At 31.9% G+C, this 25,695-nt stretch overlaps 2 protein-coding genes across 2 annotated transcripts; both read right to left on the bottom strand.

The window, feature by feature from the left end:
- Window positions 1–5,386: 5,386 nt before the first annotated feature.
- LOC125861272 (agamous-like MADS-box protein AGL80) lies at window positions 5,387–6,184 on the bottom strand. The gene has a single exon (XM_049541208.1). It carries the CDS (start codon window positions 6,182–6,184, stop codon window positions 5,387–5,389), a length of 798 nt encoding a protein of 265 aa, XP_049397165.1.
- Window positions 6,185–17,774: 11,590 nt separating this feature from the next.
- On the bottom strand, window positions 17,775–22,180 carry LOC125862316 (protein trichome birefringence-like 41). Its single transcript, XM_049542364.1, has 5 exons — window positions 21,741–22,180; window positions 19,447–19,618; window positions 19,191–19,366; window positions 18,903–19,061; window positions 17,775–18,075 (listed from the first exon to the last, which is right to left on the bottom strand). The coding sequence occupies exons 1-5, from the start codon at window positions 21,980–21,982 to the stop codon at window positions 17,784–17,786; spliced, it is 1,041 nt and encodes a 346-aa protein (XP_049398321.1). The 5' UTR covers window positions 21,983–22,180; the 3' UTR covers window positions 17,775–17,783.
- Window positions 22,181–25,695: the final 3,515 nt, after the last annotated feature.

Genomic DNA, 25,695 nt, shown 5'->3' on the forward strand with positions numbered 1-25,695 from the left:
TAATTCAGTATAAATTTTACATGTTTCTACCTTAATTTTTTTTTTATAATCACATAAAAAGTTAATGAAAAAGACTAGAATCATTGCCTTAACGCTTTGAGACAAAAAAAACTCAAATTTCTCCTCCCTTTTCTCTTCGTTTCTTTCTTTATTTTCTTTTATCTCTGTATTTTCTTCTCTGTTTCTGGGCTGATTTGTTTTTTTTTCCTCTGACTTTGAACGTTTCAGCCCTGTATATTGTGTTTTTCTTTTTCCTTTTCTATTTGAAAAATTCAATTCGTCTCTACTTTCTTTGTCACTTTTTTCATTATTATTAGCAATTACATAATCATTAATTTTTTTTATCAAAATCATGTCACTCATTCCCACAAGTCATAAATTATTAATAAAAATTACTAAAATGATTAAAAAAAAAATCAATAAAATTCACAAACGATTAGAAGGGTTGTTACGGTGAAGGAGATTTGTTTGTATATTCACTGATTTGTAAGGTTTTTTTTTTGGAAGATGAACTATTTACTCTTGATTATGAGCTCGAGGGATAATTTTGAGTTGCACTTTTCTACATTTTTGCATATGTTAATAAGCTCTGGTTGCCCATAGTTTAAATTCTTGATTTTACGATTATGACATATGTAGTTGAGCTTTGGCAGGTGTGCAGAATTTCTCAAGGAGCCTATTGGGAAGCCGAGGAGGTAATTTTGGGACTTATTTCACATATGCATTGCATCATATAGTTATTTTCACAATAGGTACTTATTTTAATGATTCTAGTTAGTTGTTGTTTCTTATTATAGCTCTATCGTGCCTCTTATATTTATGTAGCTTCTTTCTAATCCCACTAAACATAGGATGTTTACTAAGTATCCCGTATTTGGTATTTCATACTACACTCCTGTATCTTTTTCTGATACAATGTCTGGTACAAGTCACCCTGGTTAATTCCTTATCTTCCAAGGTCGTCGTTGTTTGGATTGTGGTGAACTCTTGACGTTTGGAGGCTTGCTTCTTTCCTTATTTTGTATTGTTTAGATTTTTAGTATTTTGATTAGAAATACTTGTTGTATATAGCTCAACTGATGTGTTTTTGTCATGACCCAAGCCTACAACCTGGATGTGGCCGGCACTAGAGAACCATTGCTGGTCCCCAAGCGAACCCTCATCCTGGCTGACTACAAGCGGAAAACTGATTCAAGCATACAAAGCTTAAAAACTGAATAAAAATTCATGAAACTGAAATACAAAACTTTAACTCAAATGAAAACTCTGAATATAAAAATAATATTCAACTCGCTATAAAATTGGCAACTTAAGTCTTTAAAACATTTAATAAAATAAATGATACAAACTTCTCAACTATACTGACTATCTATGCAACATCTAACTGACAAAGATGGAAGCCGAGACAAGACCTACAACATCTTAACAACTGATATAACTGAAAGGTAAATGAAATCCTCCAGAAACAAGGAGGCTCGCCATAGCTAACTCGAACTCTCGAATGTATCAACGAAGCTTATGTTGATGATCCTGAATACCTGTGTCTGTATCATGAGAAGATGCAGGCAAAATGGCTCAGTACGTGGAATGTACGAGCATGTAAGGGAATTCTAAAACATAAACATAAGCTTGAAACTTGATAAAAAGAAACATACTTACTCTTCTCAAACTTACTCAACTCAAGGAATATTCAAGGATACTCAGAACTACTCAAACTTACTCAACTCAGAAGTACTCAAGGATAAGATACTCAGAACTACTCAAACTTAGATACTCAACTCAAAGGTATGATATTCGACTCTGGGTACTCAACTATGGATACTCAACTCAATATGACTGAACTCATTTCAATATAAAGCAATTTAAAACAAGTGCAATATAAAGAAACAAACTGTTTTAAAAACATGCTGTCAACTCTGTGTGTTTGCAAGGATACAACATAACTTCTGTGGGAGTTTCTCTAACCGACAACCATCACTTAAGAGCTATAGTGATGATACAACACTTTACCTTGCGCTGCCAAGGAACAACCTATACCTTGCCATCGGTATAAGACCTTACTTAACTTAGTGGATCCACTAGCTTAACTTACGTGATCATCTAAAAAGTATGACCCGTTAAATCCCATGTTGGCTACATGATTTTTATGGAGATTTGAGTTAATATGAACTCGCGTCTCCAATTCGGTGCTCAATACTACTCCCAAAATATACTTTAGCTCATATGTGTTTTAAACACCTTTTTTTTTTTTTTTTGAGATAATTGCTCAAAGCTTAGCCTAAAGGCTCTCTTGGAATCAATGTTCCCTTTACTGAAAACTAGCCCAAAGGCTCTTTTGGAAATCATAGTTCCTTTCTTGCTCAAATGTGAAAACATTTATAAACTTCTTTGGGAATACTTAGTTCCCTAGTAACTTTTGAGAAATGAACTCAACTCTTTACTCTTTGCTTAACTTGAAAACTTGAGTCTTAAAACGAAGTTAAAACGTTTATAAAAGACTTTACTCTTACTCTTTACTTAACTTCAAAGCTTAAGTCTTAAAACAAAGTTAAAACATTTGTAAAAGACTTCTTAAAATATGGTTCATACCGAATTAGGGACATGAATGACTCAATGCAAGGTTTTCAATAACCATAGATAAAACTCAATACTTGGAACTCAAGAACTTCAATGATACTACTCATTTCAAGAATGATCAACTCAGAGGGTTCATGCGGAATTATGAGCATGAACTACTTAACTCAAGGACTCAAAGATACTCCTCATCTTAAGATACTCAACTGATGAAGTTCATGCGGAAGTTATGAACATGAACGACTCACCCAAAGACTTCATGGGTAACATTTAATAGTCCAATGATTATAAATATAATCTCAAACTATTAGAAACTTATTACTCAAGACTTAGAATTGAAGATACTATTCCTCTCAAAGGTACTCAATTGATCGAGTTCACGCGGAAGTTATGAGCATGAACGACTCGACTCGAGGTCTACTTAATAATATGGAACTCGTGAATACAACTCTTCTCATTCTCATACTTACTTTCTCAGAACTTAGTTCAAATTGATAGTTGATCTCGAAGGACGCAGAATTGAACTCATAAGCTTTTCTTGAACTATATTCTTAACTTTCGCTTGAATGTGAATTATGAATTCAAGAGTTTGGTTCATGACATGGAGGATTTCATGATGACAAGGTAGACTCATGAATACATTATTTTCATCTTCATACTCACTTGCTCGAGTCTTAAAACAAATTACTAGAAGTGACTCCTCAAAAGGACTCAAAGGGACTTTCTTAGAATGTTCGAAAGAATTCTCAAAACTTAACTCTTAACTCTACCTTGAATTTGAATTATGAATTCAAGGTTATGATCATGTTAGGAATGATTTGAGGTGTTTAGAAGTAGCTTAGAGTAGTTAGAATCGAAAAGGAGTGAAGGTGCACTTTAAATGAACTCAAACGGGGCAACCGATGACAAACTGGGTGGGGCAGGCAACCCTGGTGCTATGGATGGCGCGGGGAACCAGCCCTTAAACTTCAGAGGTTGGTTTGGGGCGCACTGGCAGGTGCATCGCACCAGGCCCCCAACCCAGAAAATTTGACGAACTTCTTTGCTAGTTTTCTCACCTTAACTCGCCTAGAATCAAACGGTTTCTTCCCCAATCACTTAGAATCAATTACTTAACATAAGTACACTCTAATCTACTCAATACATCCCTTAAAAACACTCACTTTGATCTCAAGAAATCATCCAAAACCCCACACAACAAGATTTAGAATGAACTTCAAGAACACCTATCAAGAACTCATCAAGAACTCTAATCTTTCAACTTCAAGAATGAAATTTCGCTGAAAATAATATGATTGGCGTGTGGGTGAACAAACCCAATACTATGGAAGCTAACATAACTTTTAGGGATTAAACCCACGGCGAAAATCCGCAACAAAACGCAAGACTCTCGACGAACGCTTTGATCATCTCCTCTTTTCTCTTCTTGAACTTCTCAACTAAAACCCTAGGCTAATTTTAGTATTATAAAACCGAACCTAATAGGATTAGACCTTTAAAATATTACTAAAAGCGAATTAAATCTGATTGGGTAAGGAAAAGACCAAAATACCCCTCACTATTTTCGGCTAACTTTCCTTAACTGGACAACCTAACTTCAAAAGGCCATATCTCACTCATCCGAACTCAAAACTTAGCAAACTCGGTGGCGTTGGAAATATAATTCAAAGGTCTTTCCTATGGTATCTGGTAGCACACCTAACTCATCCTAAGCTAGGAGTTATTGTCGTTTGAAGTCGACCCAAAACTCATACTTAAGCATAACTTGCAAAATTTCAGATTTTGCTATTTCCAATTTAGTTCTTTTTCGAACTCAAGGTGCTAAGAAATTTTAATTCCTCGGTAAAATCCTACTCACAACGAAGGATGGTTCAAGTTTTAGCTCAAAAAAGTTTTGGGGTGTTACAGTTTTGGACGCTCTTGTACTGATGATATCAAGTTTGAGATTTGATTTTTGTATATATTCATTTTTCTTGGTTACTTTTAGGTTCTTCCTGTATATTTTGTATCTTTATATACATATCTACGGTATGAACCTCTTTTTATATTATTATTGCTTCCACTAGTTATATTTAGTTCCTTTTTATCTCTTGTCATTTGATTTATGCTTGCCTCCTAGGGATTTATGGTAGGTGTCATAATGATTTGATTTTGTGTCGAGACCCTTACTCAAGTAAAAATGGTGGGAGGAAACTTAGAGCACTTCCATATGAGATGGGAATACAGTAGGGATTAATTCTTAGCTCTTTCCTATTTTTCTTGGTGATGAATGGGTTAACATGACCTATTCTGAAGAAGGTTCCAAGGTGTATTTTATTTGCAGATGAATAATATTAATATTAGTGGTAAGGTTTGCTTACACCCTACCTTCTGACTTCTTATTTTGATAAGAAATAATCCTTATTAACACTAATTAAATAGTATATTTGATGATAAAGGATCAATATATTCACTAACAATACAAATATTTTTAATAACCACAATATCAATAATAAAAGTAATAAAGACAAACAAATATAATAATCTTAAGCAAATATTAAAATAAAAATTAATTGCATACATATTATAAGTGAATGAAATAACAAACTAAAAAGGAATGACGCATAATAGAAAAATACTTAATATAAGGAGAAAAAGCAAAGATACATGAAGAATCCTATGAGACAACTTATGCATTTAAAATAGTAAAAGACATAGACTATATATCCATGGGACAACATAGACATACAAATCTCTACTAATTAAAACAGACAGATATTTGGTCCAAAATTCTTAGAAGTTATTTTGGATGTTGAACATTAATGTTGTTGAGCTATGAATCATCAAAAAAAGACATAATACTATCATCATCCCACTCGATTGACTCTGATGACGCTGACCTTTGTGGAAATCCAACAGAATGGTTCTGATAGTTATTCATTGAAGAGTCCATTTGTGGTATTACTGAAGCAGCAATTGGAGAAGCCATTATAGGGGGCCTTTGTTGAGGTGTAGAAGAATACATTAATTCTTGGAGCATTGGAGATGAAGGAATTGTTATTAGTGGATCCACTTGAGGGACCAATAAAGTAGGAGATGTTGGACCCTCGGAGTTGGTTCCACTAGAAGAAATTGGTTGAGAGGCAGAACCCTCTTCATCAGCTTTAATTTTCAGTTTGCGAAAAAATTTCAAATTTTGTTTCATGACATACATTAGATCATTAAGATCATTAGTTTTCATGTCAATGGAAATAATCTTTTTTCCATTTACCACTTCATGCATCATATTTGTCTTTTCTTTGATATCATTTTCCTTTTGTAGCTTATATAATTGTTCCTCCTTCTTTTTTATAATTTTCTTGATAAACTCTTCTGTCGTCATCATGTTTTTTGATTGATCAGCTAGTGGAAGCGCCTCAAACTTCCTAAAAGTTTCTACTGCATCTTCATAATTTGGATATACCATAGGTTTTGTGTGGTACTCACTATATCTGACGCCAGCTACTTCACACTCACACAAAGTACTAATTTCTTGAGCCTTTTTAAACGCTACTTTTTGTCTCTTCTTATATGTGGCTTTCCTTTGAGTATCATTTTCAATATATAAAATCTTTCCTTTACTTCTTGGCATTGCTAATCGGAGAAAAATTATGTTTGTTTGGATGTGTATCAAAAAACTTTGTTGTTTGTTTCCTTGCCAAGGATAGACTCCATTTTATAGGGAAAATTTAGATTCTATAAATCTTTGAATAGTTTGACTTAGAGAATTCCTAGTAATTATTTTTGACTGAAACTAAATAAGGGTGTATTACATACCAAGTTTGATGTTATGGTATTAAAATCTATGTAGTTTATGGATCTGGTCTTATCTTGACCAACCTTTATGAGTCAAACTTTTTTAAAGGAGAATAATTTAGTGTGGCTTAAAATTTGAGTAAGTAGAATCCACAAAATGTGGTAATAGAATAATGAAAATGTATTTGCTTACTCATTTAAGTTAGAAGTGAAAAAAATATATTTTAATTTTTATATATGTACAAAATTAAAGATTGAAACAATCAAACATTTTAAATGACTGAGAATTTTGAAATATCAATTTCAGTAATATTTCAATGTGCATAAAACTATAAATTTAATTGTTATATCAAAAAGAAATTTAAATATTTATTGAATTTTAACATAGTGATTTGTGTAAGATTATAGTTATTGCAGCGATTATAGAAGCACATTATAATTTTCTCTATTTTTGAGAAAATGCATATTTAATAGAAATTTTATATTGCTTTCCAGTATATTAAAAGTTAAATATTTCTTAAATTTATTTTTCTAACGGTACAATACTCATCAAGAAGTCACTCAATTTATATTTTAAAAAAGCTAAATTATTTAGAGGCAAATCAATATCAATTGATTGCAACAAAAAATTAATCAAAATGATATGTTGACGCATAGTGGATAAGTATTTTTTTATTCATTTAAGGAAGTACTCAAAACCAGAATAGTTACTAATTGCAGACTGTCTTATACTAAATCTTTATTAAATAAAAATAGATATTTTACTCTGATGAGACTTCTTCATTACGGTAAGTAGGTTAAACTATAATAATCTAGGGATTCATATTTAATTTCCATCCGATTTTTTTAGCTAATGCATATCTGTAAAAGTCAAAAAGAAGAAGAAACAATAAATTGATTGAGTTTTTATTATAGTTTTGCCGCATTAAATTTAATGTTAAAAGGTCACAATTTAAACTTACTTAGTGAATTTTATTTTTCGAAATAACTTTTAGTGTCAATCATTTAAGTTTTGCTATAAAAAATTATTTTGAATTTTAGTTAACGGTAGGTTTAATGTCTTCGGTCACATTATATTGTGTTCATTGTCTCGTTTTTTTTACTTATTAACATAACTAGTTTTGGAAGCATGTCTTACACATTTGACTTCTATAACGATATAATATTTATATAGGCCTAACTCATGTATAGAAAAAAATGTAATATCAACTCAATTAACTTAAAAAATAATAAAATATACATGTCATCATATGCATACAAAATGAAAACGGTTAAACAAAGAAATATATTAATCAAAATAAGAAAGAATAATCAATAAATAAAAAATTACATAAGAATTATAAGATGATAAAATTCAAAAGTATAGTGGACTAAATTTTTTTGTCCAGTTTATTAAGGAAGAAATTGTGTACATCAAAAGTTAGGAGTGAATGCAAAAGTGATAAAGAAAAAAAGATAAATTTAGCTGATTTTGTAGATGGACATGATTTTGTTGACGAAATGGAATTAAAAAAAATTGGTGATAAATTTATCTCCTATTTTTTGCTAAAAGATGAAGAATGAAAAATGAATAAGGAAGAACATAAGAATTATTATAGAAATGTATTGGAAAACATAAACGAAAAAATATTTATTTCATAAGAAATAAAAGAGGAAATCAATTCAAATGAATATAAAAGAATGATTTGCCTTTTCATCTACTGTGGCTATACAACTCCCATTTTCTATTGGTTTGTATTTACTGTTTTGTATTTATCATGTTTATAAAATATATTTATATTTTTACACTTAAATATTCTTGATACAATATTTTTTGAAAGACAAAAGAATTATTCAATATTTTATAGGCATTAAATTAAATTAAAAGGACTAACAATTAAACATCATTAAAAAGTAGAAAATGAAAAGTTGTAACATCTAATCATGTATTTGATTTAGTTTAATTGTCATTATTTATTTGATTTTAAAAGTTAGTAAGGTATTTTTCAATTAAAAAAAAACACATTTTCATAATCCAACTTTGAACTTAAATTTTTTTCACTTTTAATATGATATGATGATATGATAAGAAAGTCAATTAGTATAGAAACAAATAGAAGAATGAGCAATGACCACATATATAATTTATGGATGGGGCAAACACATAGGTTCCCCTTAAACTTGTCTCGAAAAGTCAGTTACACGCTTAAACTATCATGGTGACCTATTACACGCCTTTACTATTCAAAAGTGAATTTATTACCACCCTGAGACGTGTAACACCACTCTCACATTATATGGTGTATTACACTCGCTGCCACATCAACGCTACGTCAGTGTCATGTCATAAGTTATAATTTTTTATTTTGTTTTCTTTATTAATTAAATTTTCTTTTATTAACTATATTTACCTCTAATTAATTATTTTAATTCTTTAATAATTATATCTTCTTCATCACTAAATCCCACCTATTTTCAATTTGCATTTCATCGGAAAATCATATCCCCCACCTTCACTAGATTTTGTTCTTTATCGCCACTGTATCGCCTTCAATTCTTCTTCTTCTTTGTCACCAAATATCACCACCACCATTATCAATATCAATTTTTTCTTTTTCACCACCTTCAATTACCTAGTTTAATTTTTGCCACCCGCCACCCATCACCACCAAACCCAAAAATTGATGAACAACCAAAATTTCTTTAAAAAAGTCAAAAAAATGAAAAAGATAGAAACAATCGACAAATTTTTTTCTAGATATAATACAATTATTCACTAACAAATCTATAGAAATTAACCTAATTGCGAATAAAAAAAATTGTGTTTTTAGATTGTGATAAAAAAAAGAAAGAAATGTGATAAAAATAAAGAATGAAGAAGAAGAAAAATACAATGGGTGTGGTGTGAAAAAGAAGAGGTGTGGGGAGTGGGGGTAGAAAAAAGGATTCTAACTTTTTTTTAAAACTTTATTTTCAAATTGACGTGCCTATTTTTTTAATTTTTATTTTTGCCACCTCAATTTTAGGGGGTAAGAAAATTCACTTTTGAATAGTATAGGTATGTTATAGGTCTATGACTGTTTGGTGTACCATCATTGTAGATTTTCTTTACACCATTGAATAATTTTAAAGATAATAGAATAATATTTTTAAATATTATTAGGATATGTTAAACATTAGAAACTAGAACTTAAAAATATCAAGGATAATTTGAATCATAGTTATATTATAAATAAAATTATCACCATATTTTATTAGTACTTTCTTTTTTAGTGCACTACTCTTATTTGTAATCGGCGGCACTTGTAATGGCAAAGACGAAAAATGACATCATTGCAGAAATCTCTTTCATATTTTTATTAGTTAACAATATTTCAGTTCATTAGTGTCACATCCAAGACTATTCCTTAGACGTGACATGGTGCCTAGAGCCACAAGTGATCCTAAGCTAACCACATGACATGTCATAATACTAAGATAACATATATAATCGAATAAAATGAAAATGCGCTAAAGTTTTAAATAACTAACATATCATAAAGAAGAAATCCGATACAAAAACAATACACGTGAGAACAACTAATTGTCTAAAAAGCCTCTAAACATAGTGAGTTGCTAAGACAAGTTCCTAGCTAACTCTAAACTGTCTGAAAATTGAATGAAAGTACATAAGAAAAGTCATAAAGGCTTGTCCCTAGAACATGAGGACTCACCAACAACAATATGAGCTGAGAAGATCTTGTACTAACCATGGCCTAAAGAATGTGCGTCAGAATCTATATTAGGAAATAATATAGGAAAAAAGTATAGGGTCAGTACTCGAAATATACTGAGTGTGAGAAAAATGCATAAATATGACATGAGAACTATCACGATCCAAAAATGGATGTGATGACACTCGTATTATCCAACCAAGACAGTCAGCCTAAAACTCAACTATTACGATAAAATACAAAAATAAATAAAAATAGAAGTTTAATACTCAATTATAAATGCAGATAATAAGTCAATTTAAGTAAATCCATAAAATTTGGTTGTCACGTTTATAAGCTTCTAATGTATTATGATACATTTGAAAGAAAAATATAAGTTTTAGATGATGTTGTCTCTAAAGTAGAACAAAATCATAAATAGGAGTGTGAGGGTCCGCTAAGATAACAAATATCTACCTCACAAATCTCCACAGGAAGCCTCAGACAAAAAGAGAAGAGAAATTATCAATGATCCAGGCTCATTACCTACACAAATGTAGAACCAAGGAGTAATTACCAAGCCACACGGTACTCGACAAGTGAACTCCTAAACACAAGTTAAGTATCTATATTCTATATTCTTAACTTGTGTTTAGGAGTTCACTTGCTGAGTACTATGTGATTTTGTACTCACCCTTTGCTTCCATATTTCTGTAGGCTATGAGCCCTGATCTTTATAATACTCCCTCTTCTCTTCTTGTTTGAGGCTTCTTATGGAGATTTGTGAGATAGTTGTTTGTTATCTCATTGGACCCTCTCACTCCTGTTTATAATTTTGTTTTATTTTAGAGACAACATTATTTGAGACTTATATTTTTCTTTCAAATCTATCATAATACATTAGAGGCTTGTACACGTGACATCTAGGTTTTGGAGATATAGTTAAGTAGACTTACTATCTGTATTTATAATTGAGTATTAAAACCCTATTTTTATTTTATTTCTATATTTTATCATAATGGTTGGGTTTTAGGTTGACTTGTCTTGGTGGGATAAGACGAGTGTCATCACATCTATTTTTGGATCGTGACAAATGGTATTAGAGCCCTAACTTCATAGGTCTCACGTGTTACAAGCCAATTCTAGTAGAGTCTCGAGGATCAGCGTGGAGACATTTGTTGCTTATCTTCGATAGGCAATGGTGATTTTAGAAAAAGTCTTCACTTTTTGAATCTCTATCATGCATCCTTTTTTCGGTCTGATTCTTATTGCTTCATTCCATTCTTTCTCTCTTATAATGATTTCTCGTGTGTGGTTCTTCAAGTGAGAAGTCGGTGTGTCATGTATAGCTTGGATGTTAGATCTGGTACTAAGGTTGAATTGATAGACATATGAAAATGATGTATAGTCAGATTTGGAATGTTCAACGATTCGAAAAGGTTTATTAAGGTGATGACTCGATGATGCATCTAAAGGATATTTGAATGATGATGTTGAAAAATAGTTTGACGGACTTCATAAGCATGTTTTTTTTCAAGTTAGTCAGCGAGAATAGTACTTATGTGGTATAGACGATATTTGTAGTGGTTCGACAATTGGAAGTGAAAATATTAGAGGGACAGCTAGATAATAAATATTGTAACTTTGGAAACTATAGTTAGTAAAGTTGTCATAACATGTATAGGTTGCTTAGCGAATGATAAGAATGGTCTTTTTTTGATGATAAGGAAAACCCACAGCCATTACCCTTTAGGTGCGCACAGGGTAAAACCCCCGCTCCTATACAATAGCTCGCAAACCACATAGGAGAGGTAACCTGCACTAGGCAAGCCCGGTGCGACGAGCTCGACCCAGAAGGCAAACCCCTTGCTTTCGCTGGCAAGGGGTTTCGAACTTGAGACCTCCAACATGGAAGTCCCAAGCCCAAACCACTGGGCCACCCCAAAGGGATAATGGTCTTACGCTAACTGTGGTCAGAATCTCTATTGTAGTTTCATAGATTGAATGTATATCAAAGAGGGTCATGATACGACTACTACAATGATAATGAAGCTTACTTGGTTAAATTTAGGGAGTGGGTTACTTTTGCTATCAACTTGATCTACGAAAGAATTCATATCGCTTGGGCTAGAGACAACATTTTTTTTGGTAATGTTTTGTAGCTATTCAATGGGTACAAATGTGTGAGCTATTTGGGTACGATTTTCTCAATAGGTATGATGTGTTCTAGTGATAGATCTAACGGACTTTCATGGTGTGGTACTAGTTGTATATAGAAATGGATACGTCGATTGTCAAGTGTGAACACTAACTACTTAAAGAGTTATCAGTTGTATCACATGCTCGTATAATGAGATTCGATGTTACATTCACATTTGAGAAACCAACTAGTTTGTTTCTATGCACGTTTGGGTTAAGCGTTATTACAAGGAATATTTTAGTGGTGGATCCTTAGTATGGTATTAATGTGTTTAGGTTGTGTAGTGTATCCCGATTATTCAGAATGGTGATTTCCTCATAAGATCCAAGGGAGATCGATATTGAAATGACAATTTTATGGGTAAAGAAAGTACCAACAAGTATATTTGTGCGAGGGTAATTGAGAATTTTATTAAGAAAGTGTGTATATAATTGGGTTAGTCCTTTGGATTTTTGGTTGGTATAACTAGGTTTCAGATATTATGTCTATGATAAGGTTGACTTATAGATGATGGCAACGGCTACTAAGCATAACGTATAAGATTTTGTGACGGATTATGACCCGAATGCAACCATATGAAAAGGGTTTTCAGTTAAATGAATTTGGTATGGTAATAATGACTTGCGGATATCTAAAGTTGTGGTTTTCTACTATTTGGTGAGTAGCGCGATCATATGAAAAGTTAGAGGATGTGTTGAGACACCACTCAAATCTGAGTTAGAGTTATAAATGAAAAGAATTAGTGGGATGTAGTGTAGCTTTCGGAAGAAAGTGAAAGCAAGGATATTTACTCTAATTGTAAGGGCCAAAGATGTATCTTTATAGGGTTAAGAATTGGGTTTAGAGATGCACGGATTCATCTTTTTTTCTCTGGGTATGGTAATAGTTTCTTGGGTTCAATCGTATTGGTTATAAACTGTTGGATAAGATTTGAGAAAGGAATTTACATACATTTGATTCGAATGTGGTCATAAGTTCTTTGGTGGTTTCAAGTTTGATAATGTGTACGGTTGGATTTTTAGTGAAGGATATGGTAATGTCGGTGGAGAGGTGATCAATGATAAGCTAAGATATGTGAATTTATAAAAATCTTCAACATATGAGCTAATGTTGATAGATAAGGGGATTGGGTTATACAATTGGAAGAATTCAACTTTTTATTTATTGTTAGTCTACATTAATTGTGGTATATTTTGTCAAGGTATGAATTGGTAAGGTAAGAAATGATCGATTGCATCGGGTATTGAGCATTATGAAGGACTTATGCATGGTTTGGGTAGTAAAGTTTGTTACTTTCGATTATTGAAGGACCTAAGGAACGGTTTAACTTAAAAGTGTTGGTTTAGAGTATAAGGTAATATATCATAAATTGTTGGTCAATAAATAAAATTGGTAAGCGAATCAGTGAAAAGAATAAAAGTTTAGTGTATTAAAGAGTTCAAGGTATTTGAAATTTGTGTCATGGGAAGAAGTTAAGAAATATGAAGGAATAAGACCTCTCGTATAGACCTTGGTTCAAAATTGAAGATTGTATGGATTTTCACATTTGAGTTCATATATGACCATACAATGTGACCTGGTTCGCATAGACTTACTAGGGGTTTATCAACGAATTTTATGAAGGTTAGGTTTTAGTTGGGTAACAAACAATGATGTGTGGTAGATTTTGCATTTTTATGTTGGGTTGGATTGTTCAAATTATGGTTTCTTGCTTCTGAAGACTCTAGTTTTTATGAGTTGTTAGTAGTTGCTTTTTAAGATGTTGTGGGTCTTGTCTCGACAATCATCTTTATATAGTAGATGCTTCATAGATAGACAGTTTTGGAGAGCCTTTTAGTTTCAAATGTTTTATTTAAAACTTATTGTTTCTTACTTATATATTCAGAGAGTTTGAGATTCACTAAACTCTTGTTAAATGTTTCTTTAAGTTTGATGCTTATGTATGCTTGAGTTAGTCTTTCGTTTGTAGTCAGCCATGATAAGCGTTCAGTCGGGGACCAACAATGATTCTCGAGTGTCGGTCACGTCCAGGGTGTAGGCTCGAGTCATGACAAACTTGGTATCAAAGCACGGAGGATCAAGTGTCCTAGTGTCACGACTCAAAACGAGTCAAGAGTGGCACTCACACTTAACCTCATAGGTGGGAGAACCAACTAATTCAAACCCCAACTTAAAGTTCTACTTACGAAAATACAACCATAACACAGAATAGACAATATATCATGGTATTCCAATCCAAATATATCATGCCGTCTTGTGACACCCAATCCAAAAAATTATGACGGTTCGTGGCACCCGATCCAACAATATAGTTAATTTATCTTTCGTTACCATCACTTTTCACTTCATTTACAATATTTCATCAGACCTTCTTTATTTAAAGCATCACTTTGCAGTAGAACAAGTTCAAGATTATGGATTTCACGGTCTTTGGATTACAGACCAATTACAACAACATATAACTCATCCAAACCACAACAATTAAGTACAAGAAAAACTTCACAATATTACTCAATGACTATCAAGAGTCTCTCTATCACATAGATTAAACCATAACCTACATCAACCTAAGAATCGAAGTCGAGCAAGCTAATTCCCCAATGTTTTTTCTTTCCTCAATGCCTTCGAACGTTTTCAATCTAGCAAGTATGCCTAGTTCGTAAGTAAACGAGTTCATAGACACTTATATTACTATATGTCTAACCTAGACTAAGAATTTGCCCAAACCATACAATTTATAATTCCAAAGTCATTTAACGCTAAAATTCCATTTTGGGTATCACTATTGAAATTATATTATTTAGTATTTCAAGCTAATATTTTCCCCAATTCATAACATGTTTTACACAATAAGCTACCACCTAAGCTAAGTCGTAAGCTATCTCGAAGGCCGAGAAACACCCACGAACCTCCCAACACTACTTTTTCCTTCTGTCAAGCCTCAAAATTCTCCCAATATATCAAAACTCAAATCTAGACGTGAAAATGAGTCCATCAATATTCATTTCGCAATATGATGGTTCATGTCAAAAGCTCAATCCCCAGACCCATCGTTGAACATGATTTTTCTTTCGAGTACGTTTATTAATAAGATAAGGAACTCAAATCTATAATTTTACTGTAAACAGATCTCAAATTCCCAAAAACACTCTCTTAATAGGAGGAAAATCTCCAAAACTCCTTTCACTTATGTGGTAAATCGATGAAATAAATAATAAGTCGAAGAAGAAAAATCATATGAAAGGTTAAAAGCTTACCGCCGCTATGAATCCTCAAAGTTCCTGGCGTGAGAAAGCTCCGCGCGCAGAAGAGGCCACCCTCAACCCCAACCTTCTTTGCAGGTGTGGAATCCCTCAGGCTTCTACGGCTTTGCCGATGTGATATGTAAACCATAAGTGAGATGAAACCAAATGACGGAAAACCATATATTATCAATATAGCCCAAGTCTTGAAACTCGTTTAGAATATTCCAAACATAAATCAATCACAAAACACATTTCTAACTTATTGACAGCATTAATCAACTTTTCGGAGTTGTCTTGACCTAAAGTTGACAGTGGTTAACTCCAAAATTATGAAAATCTTAAAATGCAACCTTTACATTATCCGTTACTAAAACACACTTTCATCCTTGAACATAAAAAGATAGAAGGTACCTTATTCTAAAAAATTGGGATTATTTTCTCTGAATGTTCAGCTCAATCTCCTAAGTGACCTCTGCCACTAGATGATCTTCACACAACACTTTCATAAATGTTATCCTTTTGGACCTCAACTTCTAAATCTACTCATCCAAAATAATTATATATAGGATCCTCCTTAAAGGTTAAATTTTGATCCAACGTAACTGTACCGACTCCCATTAAATCACATAGGAACCATCCAAATGATATTTCTTTTCAACATCTGCACTTGAAAAACAGGGTGAAACCTAGAAAGACCTGGACGTAAAATCAACCTCATTGATGAGCTGCAAGATCTCAAAATGATCGATCAACCCATGGCACCCTTCATGCAGGGGCGGAGGCAGCATATACTTAGGGGGGTCATCCGAACTCCCTCGGCGGAAAATATTACTATTTATACAATGTTAAAATTATTTTTTACGTAGGTATAATAGAAGTCGAACCCCCTTTCACTAGTTCGTGTGTTTACTTCTCAAATTTTGAACCCCCTTATTAAAAATTCTGGCTCCGCCATTGCCTTCATGGGTTATATCTTAAACAATATGCCACACCCCTCTTTTCATCCCCGCTAAGAAAGAGGCTTAACATGTAGCATTAACAACACTAAGGGGGGTCGTTTGGTTTAAATACAAGTTATGCTGAGATTAGTTATGCTATTCTTGTTGCTTGTTTGGTTTGTCATATTCAAACTTATATTCATTGCATAATTTTTAAGAATAAGTTGTTTGTTTACAAAAATACCCTTCACCTTATTTACTTTTTTACATTTTCTTTGAAAGTTTTAGTTATTCATTCTTAAAAATAAAATTTTTCATCTTATTTAGCTTAAATATTTTTGAGTATGCATTTCCATGATTGTGCCGTGTGTTTTTAAAATTAAACTTTCATCTTATTTAACTTAAAATAGAACTTCCATCTTGTTTAGCTTAAAAATAAAATTTTCATCTTATTTAGCTTAAAAATAAAACTTTCACCTTATTTAGTTTAAAAATAAAACCTTCATCTTATTTAGCTTAAAAATAAAACTTACATTTTAAGCTTATTAAAAGTAAAAGAAAATTTATGATTAAAGTTATCTACATTTTAATTTATATATAAAATATAATTTTTAAGTGAGTAATAAGCTATTTAATTAAAAATATAAAATTTAGTAGTGAAGTGAACATTTTGAGAGAAATCAAAATATAAATAAACATAAGAATTAGGCAAATATACTCAACTTATATTATATTCATAAATAAAAATTGTATTTATAAAATGTAATTTTTTTAATAGAGAAATATATTATCATAAGAACAATGAATAATTAAGGTTGTGAATATTATTATAAATGTTGTTAAAAATAATGTTAATATACATGGATGTAAATTGCCGTACAAGGAGAAGCAAGGACAGAGGAACAAGTAGTAATCAACTAATACAAAGATGATTTTTTGGAACATTAGGTCTGTTAATTCGCAAAATTCTTTTGCGAGATTAATGGAACTTAATAGAAGACATAGGACGAGAAGGAGTTGCTCGGATGGTAAGCACCCCTCACTTCCAATTCGAAGGTTGCGAGTTCGAGTCACCAAAGGAGCAAAAGGGGTGAGAGCTCCTAGGAAGGGTAAAACAAAATAAAATAGAAGACATAGATATTCATTCATACCTTTATTGGATATTTATTACCAAACGTGATACACACTAAACTAAAAGTGATTATTGAAGATTGAAGTAACAATTAATGAAATAGAACTACATATTGAATGTGTTCAATTAAGCAACTATTCTTTTCTTTAATCTTCCGTGCACTAGGAAAAAATTTGGATCACAAGGATCAATTCTATAGGAGGTTGCTTTCACAACTCAAATCAGGTAACATAAAAATAATTTTACCAGTTACGTTGTTACTATAAAGTTATATAGTATTTCATTCCAAATATCAGGAACTCCAGCTAAACACCAATGACTACAATCCATTCCACTTAGCCCATAAATTGAAGGATGTCCATCTTTACGCAATAAGCAAAGGTTTGTGACATCAAGCAATGTCACTTGCTTCTCAATTGTGTACAATACTTTCTTCAAAACTCTCAGTGCTGGGGGTAACCCTCCTGGATATGTTGAACCACTTATTGGTTGCATTTGCCCTAAGCAAGTTTTCACCCCTGGTTGATTCCAATCGGTACCACTGTTGGTTTCACCAAGGTAAAAATTAACGCGAATGATCAAGTAGAATGATGAATTAAATTTGAATCGTTAACATAATATAGTCACGTAGGATAATGGTCATTTAACTTCCAATTTATTGTATACTAATAAGGTCGCAAAACTAATTTTTGTAACAACTTAACCATGTCTATATATATATATATAAACATGTTGATCTTTTCTTCTTATAGGAAAAATTATGTGAAATGACAAATATTTATAGTATATTATGCTCCATAGTTATTATAGTTTCAGATTTTCATGATTAGTGACTACAGTTTTTTAAATTTTGCTATAAATCTAGAATTTGTATAATTCGATTTCTGATTGTATAAATCTAGATTTTGTATATGCTTACCTAGCTATTTGTATATGATTTGTTGATACATTTGATTTGTGTAAGTTACGAAAAATTCATAATAAATTACTATGTTTATATATTGGCAGCGAAATGTACAAATAGAGTTTTGAAAAATTCCTATGACAAGAGAAATATACAAACAAAGTTTTGAAAAATTCCTAAATGTATAAATACATAATTTGTATATACCTACCATGTTTGTATATTGGAAGCTAAATATACAAACGGAAATTCTCATAGCAAACGAAACTATAGATATTAAACGTAATTAAGCAAATTGTAGCTACGAATCGGAGTGTGATTAAGTTTAATCTCTTTGCTATTTATGAAATTTTCTCTTTTTTATATTGTATCCTAAAAATATATATAGTTCGATTTTTATTTGAGCAACCTACATAATATCCATGTGACAATACTTAGAAAATAAAGTCATATATTGAACTTACTTGTAATGAGAAGGGGAAATTCCTTGAAAGAACACTATAGTTTTTGCAGGATTAATGTTGGTGTCAATCCATTTAGCCCATGTAAATAAAGCTTTCTCAAAAGCAACAACACGATCCATGTCTTTATAATATTGACCTCCTATTTCAATGTAATCCCATCTACAAAATATAAAAGGTCACAAAATCAATATATCAATATGTTTTTTAACGATTACTTTCATGTAGTAGGTTAGCTAAAAAATACGAAATTTGAAAAAAAGTTGTGCCAAAAAAGTAGTTAGAGCTAACGGTTGAGTGGTTCCTCTACGGTTCCACCAATGCCAAGTGTTGAAAATGAGCATGTCAATTCCTTTCCACAACTTGCCACCTTCAATTGAGTCTAATTTTAATACTTTTCCCTTTTCTTCCCTCACAACGTCCACTAAATACACACTTCGATCCAACATCACGTCAAGTTCAAAATCCTGAAATACGTACAAATTCAAATGGTGTAATGTATATATCGAGGGAATTAAAATGATATAGAAATTACGTACATACGTACCAAGAAAGTGAATAAAGAGACATCACCAACTCTGGTTGCGTTGTATTTGGTGTTAGGGAGTGATGTATAAAGAAGACATACAAGTGATTGCCACTGGTTTCGGCTTAGAGAATCTCCCACAAACATTATGCTTTTCCCTTTCAATTTCTCCAACAATGCCCCTCCATCAAATCTGCATACGGAATTTGAAATTTATGAATTATGATACTATGATTTAATTATTTGACATGATATCACAAGTAACATTGCGCATTTTCATACTTTGTAAGTACAATTTAGTTGCTTATCTTATCACATTATTTGTACTAAAATGGTATCATTACTATTCATTATAAAAGGTAGGATAAAATAATGCCATCTGATATCTCAATTCATGAAATATCCTTGATTATCACATTCCGTGTACCAAACTCTCCAAAGCATAAAGAAGAAATGATTATTGTGTGTTTAAATAACACATGATTGTACAAGGTCTAATTAAGTTTATAGTGACAGTTTATCCACCATAATGAAATGATTATTTTACAACTGGAAATCAAATAAAAAGAAGTGGAGGGACCCTACACCTTGTAAAAGCATGTGTTAAAAGACATAGATGCCCTAAGATACTTAAAACAAAATTTTAAAGAAATTGATAAGAAACAATAAAATTTAAAGAGTATTTTCAAACTAGAAAATTTAAACTAGTAGAGAAAATAGAATTAGAAACAATATAAAACTATTTTTCTCAAAGAAAGAAAATAGAGCCCACTGAATGCACAGTGTTCCCTTAAGGAAATTATTCCCCTCATGTAATCGAGGTTAATGGAATATATCCTCTCAGGATAGAACGATCTTACTCACCGGTGTATCGGTACCTAAAACCACGGTGTCAGCGAACCACTCAACGGCAGTAAAGTACACTTAGAATACTAGATTTAGTAATAGTAGAAGAAGTCCAGAAAAATTCGTTCAACTATAATGAGAGGAAATCCCTCAATTTATAGAAAACAAAGGGTAGTGTGAAAAGGTTCTTATTGTGCCTTACCCGAAAGGTCACAAACCTTTGGAAAAGTCACAATCTTTCGGAAAGGTCACAACCTTTCATAAAAGTCACAACTTTTCATAAAAGTCACAACTTTTCATAAAAGTCGCAACTTTTCATAAAAGTCACAACTCTTCATAAAAGTTGCAACTTTTCATAAAAATCGCAACTCTTCATTTTTCATTCACACCTTTTAAAACCCAACAAAACACAGATCCTAGACACCCTACAGTGTGGCACCTTCACATAAAAACAATTTTTTTGTAGTATTTTCTTATTAGCACATGAAGAGGGGGGGGGGGGGTGGGGGGACCTACGTTCAGATATGTTACTTTTGTGGTAATCTCCAATATAATTGACTAAAATATGCCAAGTCTAATTTGATTTAGAGATCTAAAACCTACTTTAAACAGATCATGTATAGATCTTCATCAAGTGGTCAAGATTTTAATTGGTTTCTTCTCTCTTAAAAAAATATTTTTCTTTTCATCGAATATATCAACAACTCTAATAACATGTTTCAATTCAGCACCTAAATATAATAATTAATGTGTTTATATTAGATACTTTTGACTTGTGTATTCACAAGCGTTCATTACATATGTAAATTAATTACATAAATGTATGTATTATTGTGTTCGAGATTTCCCATAGAGAAATCATTATTAAAGCTGCCACTTTTCTGGGGGGTGGTCACGGGTCATTATAAGCATTCAAGCTCATTTGTTAGCTTTTTGTAGTATTAGTAATACATGTGTTAGTGATTTCATCTCGTATAAAATAGTACATTGATTTTTCCACGACTCATGTATGTATAAAATTATGTTAGTTATACGGATTTCAAAATTACAAATCAAACACCATATTGATTTTTATATGAATAATTTATTTTTTAATTAGCTATCAAACTTATTATGAATTTAATACTTGAATAACTCACTTTCAAATCAGCTACCAAATGAACCTTCGGTTCAAGGCTCACGGGCACTCCTTCATCAATCTAACCTCTAGCCTCCATCACTTTCATAAATCATTGCACATTTCAACATAGATTGTAATTAAACATTTTTAGAATTAGAAAGATTCAAAACCAAGAATCAAATAACATTATTTACAAGTTTCATTTCAAAACTCATACACTAGTAAAAAAAACCACAGAAATTAGTGACAGACAAATTTTCTAGTCAATTCTATTTAATGATAAATAAATTCACAACACAATATTATGTTAGATACGAGCAATTAGCGACTGGTGAGTTATTAGAGTTACCTTTGTAAGGAGCATCCATGTGGTTGCCATCTATACTTGAGATAATCTTGGTCAGGACGGCCATTCCTTTGACAATTAAATTCATGTTCAATGAATGGACATTGAGTTGAATTGTAAAGAGGATAAGTTTCATCTTCAATCCAACTTCCTTCGAAAAAGTTGCAACTCTGCTTTAAATTTGCATTTGCATTTGAGTGATGAAAAAGTAGCACAATGAAGATGGTAAAGAAATTCCAACCCATGGCTCTACTCTACTAATCGAATCTTGAAGAAAAATACCTCTTTAATATGAGTGTTGTTGTGTGTGTCATATAGAATTAGATTTTGTTGAGATCTAAAAATAAGGGAAAGATTGTTTACATATCACAAACTTTTTCTGAAAAGAAAAAAGTGAGAGGTAATATTGTACATACATATGATTTATGAATTACTTAAAAATTGTCAGAAATAAAAGTTTTTCACGTTTCTTCACATACCATTTATTTATACCACACTAGATGCCGCAAGGGATGAAGGTAGGGGTGGGCATGGGACGGTATTGAAAACTCAGTTTTTGTTTTTTTAAAAAAACATTACTCTCTTTATTTTATTTGGTACAGTTCAGAATTGATAATTCAAGATATTTTAAAGATAAATGAAATAGTTTATATATATATATATATATATATATATATATATATTAAATGATTTTTCTTAATGTTGACTCAAACTTGTAATTGTATTAAGAAATTGTTTAATAAATATAAATAATTAATCCAAAATCTAATGGCATAAAATAAGTATAATTCAAGACCCACAAAATAAAAATTATGAATCCAATATAAATATCTGTTGTTTCAGGCATTTAACAAGAATAGTACTAAATACTTACTAACTGTCCACTTGGAGAGGTTACAATTTTACACTCCATTAAATTATATAGTTAATGACTGTGTTTAGGTCGTTTAAAACGTCTTAAATTTGCATTATATTTCTTCCCAACTGTACAGGTTAATTTGATTGCCATTTGCCAATACTTCTTAACAACACTAACAACTTATTTGATGGTTGTTACATATATTCTCTTGTTAGTTAAAAAATATTGTGATTGTTACTTAAATTTTATTATATCGTATTGTTAAATCAATTGTTATATATATAATAGCGAAAAATCACATTTTAGGTAACAATTGATATGGTGTAATCGTCTAGTTTCAGCTAGTTAGACCTTTTCCAATTAACCCTATAAGGAAAAAAGATTATCGGATGAGAAAAATCACCTAACATTTTTATTTATGTTGGGATTTAAACATGAAAAGACCTCATGGTTGCTCACTTTTACTTGTCAACTATTCTAAAAATAGATTTTTCATTTTTACTTGTCACTTTTAACATATCAAGAAATGATAAAAAAAATTTCATGTTTTACCTTAGCATTAATTATTTATTCCTCAAATTATTTTTCCAAACCTAATACCAAATGTCATTTAATAGGGGCAGTGTAGTAAAATAGTCATATTAATCAATATTTTCTTAATAGATGTGTGAAGTTCAATTGGGACAAGCACAAGGGAACCAAAGGAGTATAATGTAGTTTACAAGTATTTGTTAAAACTTTTTCATAATTTATGTTTCTTAACATATTTTATTTCAGATTTGAACTAATGAAATTTGGATGGTTCAATATTAACCCCCCTCTATTTTTCCACAGAGTAAATAATTTGTGGACTATACTCTCTATTTGCTCTCTTTCTTTTGGTGTGTATAAAATGAGAGCCAAAACATTCCTTATATAGGTGAGAGCATCACCCAATAGACCAATCAGATACAATTGCAAATTTCAAACCAAAAGATGTCAATTTCTCCGTCTCAATTTATGTGTAAATTTTTCATATATTCTTTGAATATTTTGAACTATCAATTATTGTGAGTTATGTTACTTTTTACTTGGTTTATAAATATATAAATTTCATTTTAAAATATTTGAAGTTTTCATGCACAAATTTACTATCAAATTTAAACTGTTTGAATTTCGAAAAATAAAAAGTGTCTGTATAAATTGGGACCAAGGAGTACAACTTTGACAACTTGTGAGAACTTACTATCTAATATTTTTTAAATTCGTTTTTTTTTTAGTCCCACATTTGATGCATGATGTATCCAGAGTGTATAATGTATATAGTCAATATACACTCAGGTACAATCAGTGAGTATACATTGAGGATACATTGAGGAATGCACTAATATATATATATATATATATAAAACTAGTGTTATCACGCCCCGAGCCTACACCCTGGGCGGGACTGGCACTCGAGAACCATTGTTGGCCCCAAGCGAACCCTTGGCCTGGCTAGAACTCTCAGCAGAAGACTTACTCAACAGTAAATGTACTTAAATACAATCTTAAATAAACTGTCTGAATAGATAACTGAGAATGTTTAGAAATAACATTCAACTTAGCCAAAGAGGCAACTAAAGATACAACATAAGCCAATAACAAGATAATGACAAAAGAACTATCTAACTGTCTATGAAGCCTCTAAACTATGAGGGATGTCGGTACAAGACCCCCGATCATCCTAACAACTGAAAACTACTAAAGCAATGTAAATAGGGACCCTCCGGAAAGCAAGGAGGCTCACCACAAGACTCTGAATGCTCGATTGGATCAACGGAGCGTTGAATGATGATCCTAGTTACCTGTATCTGCATCATAAAATGATGCAGACCAAATGACATCAATACATTGAATGTACGAGCATGCGAGGGGAATACTAAAACAACACATAAGCTTGAAAGGGGAACTGAAAGAACAAACCTGGTCTCAACTCATCTCAACTAAACTCATTTCAATATAAAGCAGTATAATAAATGCAAGATAAAGAAAAGCTTTAAAACATGGATAACAACTCTTTGTATTTAGAAATACAATAGTAACGTTGTATGTATGCAATGATACAATGAAAACTCTGAATGTATATAAAAAATACAATTAACTCTGTGTATATAAGAATACAAAATACTTCTGTGGGAGTTTCTCTAACCGACAACCATCACTTAAGAGCTATGTGATGATACAACGTTTTGCCTCACACTACCAGGGCCGTCCTATACCTTGTCAGGGGTATAGAACCTGACTACTAAGTGGATCCACTTGTGTATGCTAAAAAGCACTAACGAATCATCTAAAAAGTATGACACTTTTATACCCATGATGGCTACAGGGTTTATGGGGGCTAGGAGTTGTCTGAACTCTCCCCTATATCGGTGCTCAATACTACTCCCAAAATATACTAGCTCATATGTTTAAAAACATAACTTCTTTCAGTGGTTTGAGATAATTGCTCAAAACTTAGCTCAAAGTCTCTCTTGGAAATCAAAGTTTCCTTTCTTGCTTAATTGTGAAAGCATTTGTACTTTACTGAAAACTAGCTCATCGGCTCTGTTGGAAATCAGTGTTTCCTTTCTTGTTTAAATGTAAAAATATTTACTCTTTGGGAATACATAGTCCCGATATACACTTTAGAAGACTATATGGACTTCTCATGACTTGACTCTTAACTTTCCTTGAATTGAATTATGGATGTCAAGGCTCATTATCTCATGTTATGGATGATTTCATGTTGTTTAGATGTACCTTAGAGTGTAGAAATCAACTAGCAAACATAGGTACGTTTCAAAGGAACTCAAACGGAAAGAAGTAGGAAAGGGTAGAAGACCTGGCGTTCCTGGTGCTCTGAGTGGCGCGGAGCGCCAGAGGCAAAACTACAGAGTCTGGGTTGGGGAGGACTGGCTGGCGTGGCGCCCTAAAGCCCAAACTATAGACTCTTCTTTGGGGCGCTCTAAGTGGCGCGACGCCCCAGACCTGTTCCCCAGATTTTTGACGAATTTCCTTGTTCGTTTTTCAACTCTAAACCCTCTAGATTTGATTGGTTCTTTACCCCAAACACTTAGATTCGAATACACAACCAAA

Source organism: Solanum stenotomum, chromosome 4 (assembly GCF_019186545.1).
Source record: "Solanum stenotomum isolate F172 chromosome 4, ASM1918654v1, whole genome shotgun sequence".
In the NCBI taxonomy this organism is placed as follows: Eukaryota; Viridiplantae; Streptophyta; class Magnoliopsida; order Solanales; family Solanaceae; genus Solanum; species Solanum stenotomum.

Bases quoted from the DNA above. Each gene is read 5' to 3' on its own strand.
- LOC125861272 (XM_049541208.1), bottom strand. From the start codon at position 6,184: ATGCCAAGAAGTAAAGGAAAGATTTTATATATTGAAAATGATACTCAA.
- LOC125862316 (XM_049542364.1), bottom strand. From the start codon at position 21,982: ATGGGTTGGAATTTCTTTACCATCTTCATTGTGCTACTTTTTCATCAC. The intron at 19,619-21,740 runs GTAACTCTAATA...TTCCGTATGCAG, and splicing joins CATGGATGCTCCTTACAAAG to ATTTGATGGAGGGGCATTGT. The intron at 19,367-19,446 runs GTACGTATGTAC...TACGTATTTCAG, and splicing joins TCTCTTTATTCACTTTCTTG to GATTTTGAACTTGACGTGAT.